The sequence below is a fragment of the Adiantum capillus-veneris genome, chromosome 8 (assembly GCF_014529385.1).
Source record: "Adiantum capillus-veneris isolate H3 chromosome 8, ASM1452938v2, whole genome shotgun sequence".
In the NCBI taxonomy this organism is placed as follows: Eukaryota; Viridiplantae; Streptophyta; class Polypodiopsida; order Polypodiales; family Pteridaceae; genus Adiantum; species Adiantum capillus-veneris.
The window spans coordinates 37,363,893-37,367,077 of record NC_140938.1 but is presented as its reverse complement, the minus strand read 5'-3'; the positions used below and the strand labels follow the sequence as shown (position 1 = coordinate 37,367,077).

The following is a 3,185-nucleotide window of genomic DNA, read 5'->3' as shown; positions in this document are numbered from 1 at the left end:
CTCATCCTCGCCCGCGTCTCCTCTTGCAAGCATACTACGTGCACGAAGTGTGAGAGAGAAGGAGCCCTTTCCAGCCAGGCCAACTATTCTTTTTTTAATTTAAACAGACGTAGGAGTTGGCATAGTGCGAACACAAGCTGAATGGTCAGTTCACGTTGTGAAGAGTATACATTTCCATCACCCCGTGTTCGAACACCATGCAGACGTTTTTCAAAACTGCACCAGAAGGGGAGAAGCAAAAGGATCTTGGGAGGTTCTGATGGATTATAATAACAGACCAACAAGAATGAAGTAGTGGTACATATTGTGTGACTTCAATCAAAGGCAGAGTTTGAACTTTGAATGAAGGAGTGGTTCATGTTGAAAAGTTTGTGCATGACAATTACAAAGATTGGTGATGGGTTGTTGCTTCCCGTAAGCCTTAGCTATGATGGCGGGTGCACGAGCCCCAGCACTCACTCTCTCTCATATAAAGGGTTTCACCCACAAAAGACTCTCTCTCTCTCTCTCTCTCTCTCTCTCTCTCTCTCACACACACACACACACACACACAGACTACAGTAGAATGTGAGGTCCATGGTCAGTCTCTCGACGACTCAGAGTCATGAGACTCCTCATTTGTCATTATAACAGGTAGCCGTTGGTAGAGGGAGAGTAGAGAGTAGAGAAGAGAGAGAAAGAGAGAGAGAATGTGTGTGTGTGTGTGTGTGTGAACAACAAGACGTAGCGCGCTAGAATCTGCGAATCGGGAGCGATCTTATACAAAAATGAGGAATATCCAAACTCTGTGCGCGCCCGCTCTTTGAGAAATTAGACACAGATATCCTAGAGAGAGGAGCGACAAGAGGAAGAGAGAGAGTGGGAAGGAGGCGCAGGCGGCAGTGTGTAATATGCAGCTTCTTTCCAACCTTGCTGAAAAGAAACTCATGGCCCATTGTACTTCCTGCTAAATTGAGTACAAATAACAAGCTTAAGATGACACACACAATTGTCTCTACAGTTGAGCTCTCCCTCTTCTCTCAGCCCACGCCCCACATGGGTAGTTATGTAGATTTTAACCATCGCCAGCCCTCCTAGCTTTTGTCAGCAATGCAGAGTCATATTGAAGAGGCCCTGCGTCAACAACGTATACGGACCACCTCTTGTACTGAGTACATTGTATGCATTCATAAGCTTTAAGGGTCTCTTTGTGCCTCTCTCTCTTCCGTGTTACACACCAGCCATGGACAAGAAGCTTTCCATGGCCCCTTTTCTGCTCCTAGCCCTTTTGCCTCTGTTTATCTTGCCTCCCTCCTCATCAAGTTATGTGAGCTTCCCACTTACACACAGAGATGCACAATCTTCTCTCCTACGGATCCAAGAGACCGACCCAACAGACATGCCAGAGGAGATGCCCATGCGCGACTTTGTAGCCGCAGGTCTCGCAATGAGGGGCAGGATTGAGAAACAGAGGAGAAGCAGGGCAAGGGGCAAAACTGAGCCCATTGTGGGGAGGTTCTCTTACTTGAGAGAGAATGTTGGGGACTTCTACCTCACCATGGCTGTGGGAAGCCCTCCTCAGAATCTCATCTTTACTCTTGATACAGGTAGTGAGCTCACATGGACTCAATGCAAACCATGCAGAGTGTGCAGCACGTCCGGCGGGCCTGCCTTCGCCTTCAACAAGTCGTCTTCTTATCTGCCTGTGCCCTGCGCGTCGCCTCTTTGCACCCAAAGCCTCGGATTCTCAGGTGGGTGTAGCAATTCGACAGGAATTTGCATTTTTCAGCTGCAATATGGAGATGGGTCTGTAGATGCAGGCTATGTTTCGGTTGATTCTTTCCACTTAAGTGGAAAATTGTCAAAATCAATCGTGTTTGGCTGCGCTGTGATCAACCTGGACACCGTCCCGGTGCCCACATCGGGCATCATGGGGCTCAATGCAGGTCCTTTCTCTTTTACATCACAGCTCTTGGGTGAAAATCCGACTCTGTCGAACAGGTTTGCATATTGCCTACCCGACCGTTTCAAAAACCTGAACTCGCAAGGGACAGTTTTGTTTGGCGAGTATACGCTGCCGAAGGCAAAGGCGGCGATGAGGTACACACCGCTTGTACCTCCGTATGGGCCTCTAGGTGATTTATACTACTTTGTGAAGCTAGAAGGAATCTCAGTAGGGAAGAGGTTTATCAAGGCCAACATGAAGCAGACGGGATTGCAAATAGGGGGGACGATTTTCGACTCGGGGACAGCGGTGACACATCTGGTGAGGTCATTGCATGTGGAGATGGTGGCTGAAATGACAAGGCAGACAGAGCATCTGCACCCATTTTCGGCAAAGGGGACGGCATCGGATTTGTGCTATCGAGTGCCTTTGAGAGCCAAAGAGCTACCGAAGGTGCCGGTGATAACAATGCATTTTTCGGGCATGGTAGGGCTGGAGCTTGGGCCTGAGAGTGTGCTCTACCCTGCTGGCTTTGATGATAAGGGCATTGTTGTGTGCTTGGCTTTCATCAGCTCTCAATCAAGCATACCTTTTAACATCATAGGCAATTATCAGCAACAAAATTATTGGGTGGAGTATAACCTCGAATCCTCCAGCATTGGGCTTGCCAAGGCAAGTTGTGTAACAAGAAGGTGAAAAATTCTCTTCATTTTTTCCTTCTTTGATGAATCATGCTCTCTTCAAAGGTTCTGAAACTATGGCCAAATGAGCCACCAAGAAATCTTTTTCCTTGCCTCTGCTTTTGTTTGTTTGATTACTTTTTGCAGCTTTGTGAGCCCACAATCAATGGTTGTGGGTCTTCTTTGATAGAAGACATGAGATAGCTTGACACCTTAGGCAGAGGTCACACGACGCATAGTTATCCGCCTTACTTTTTGAAATAACTGTGCGTCATGCATGGTCCTATATGTAACTATGCCGAAATCGGCATAGTTGCATCTATCACATCTTGCTGATAACTGATGCATGCATGATCACATCCTTAGTGGCAAACATCCCACCCCACTACAAGGCAAAATTGGGACATAGGAGACTTGGCAGAGGCAATGTAGAGACTTAAGCATGTGGCAAAGCAACCCAATACAGAGCAGCTAGGACATAGGAAACTTTGTGGAGACCATGTATAGACTTAAGCATATGGCTAAGCAACCCTAATACTGGGTATATTAGTGCTTTGGGGGTTATAAAAGGAGAGGTGTAT

General features: G+C 47.2%; 1 protein-coding gene across 1 annotated transcript; it reads left to right on the top strand.

Annotated features, from left to right (window-relative positions):
- The first annotated feature begins 744 nt into the window (after nucleotides 1-744).
- On the top strand, nucleotides 745-2,719 carry LOC147451975 (aspartyl protease family protein 2-like). Its single transcript, XM_086517822.1, has one exon. The coding sequence runs from the start codon at nucleotides 1,223-1,225 to the stop codon at nucleotides 2,618-2,620; it is 1,398 nt and encodes a 465-aa protein (XP_086373948.1). The 5' UTR covers nucleotides 745-1,222; the 3' UTR covers nucleotides 2,621-2,719.
- The last annotated feature ends 466 nt before the right edge of the window (nucleotides 2,720-3,185 follow it).

What these genes read in the sequence shown, in the direction of transcription:
- LOC147451975 (XM_086517822.1), top strand. Translation starts at nt 1,223, where the DNA reads ATGGACAAGAAGCTTTCCATGGCCCCTTTTCTGCTCCTAGCCCTTTTG.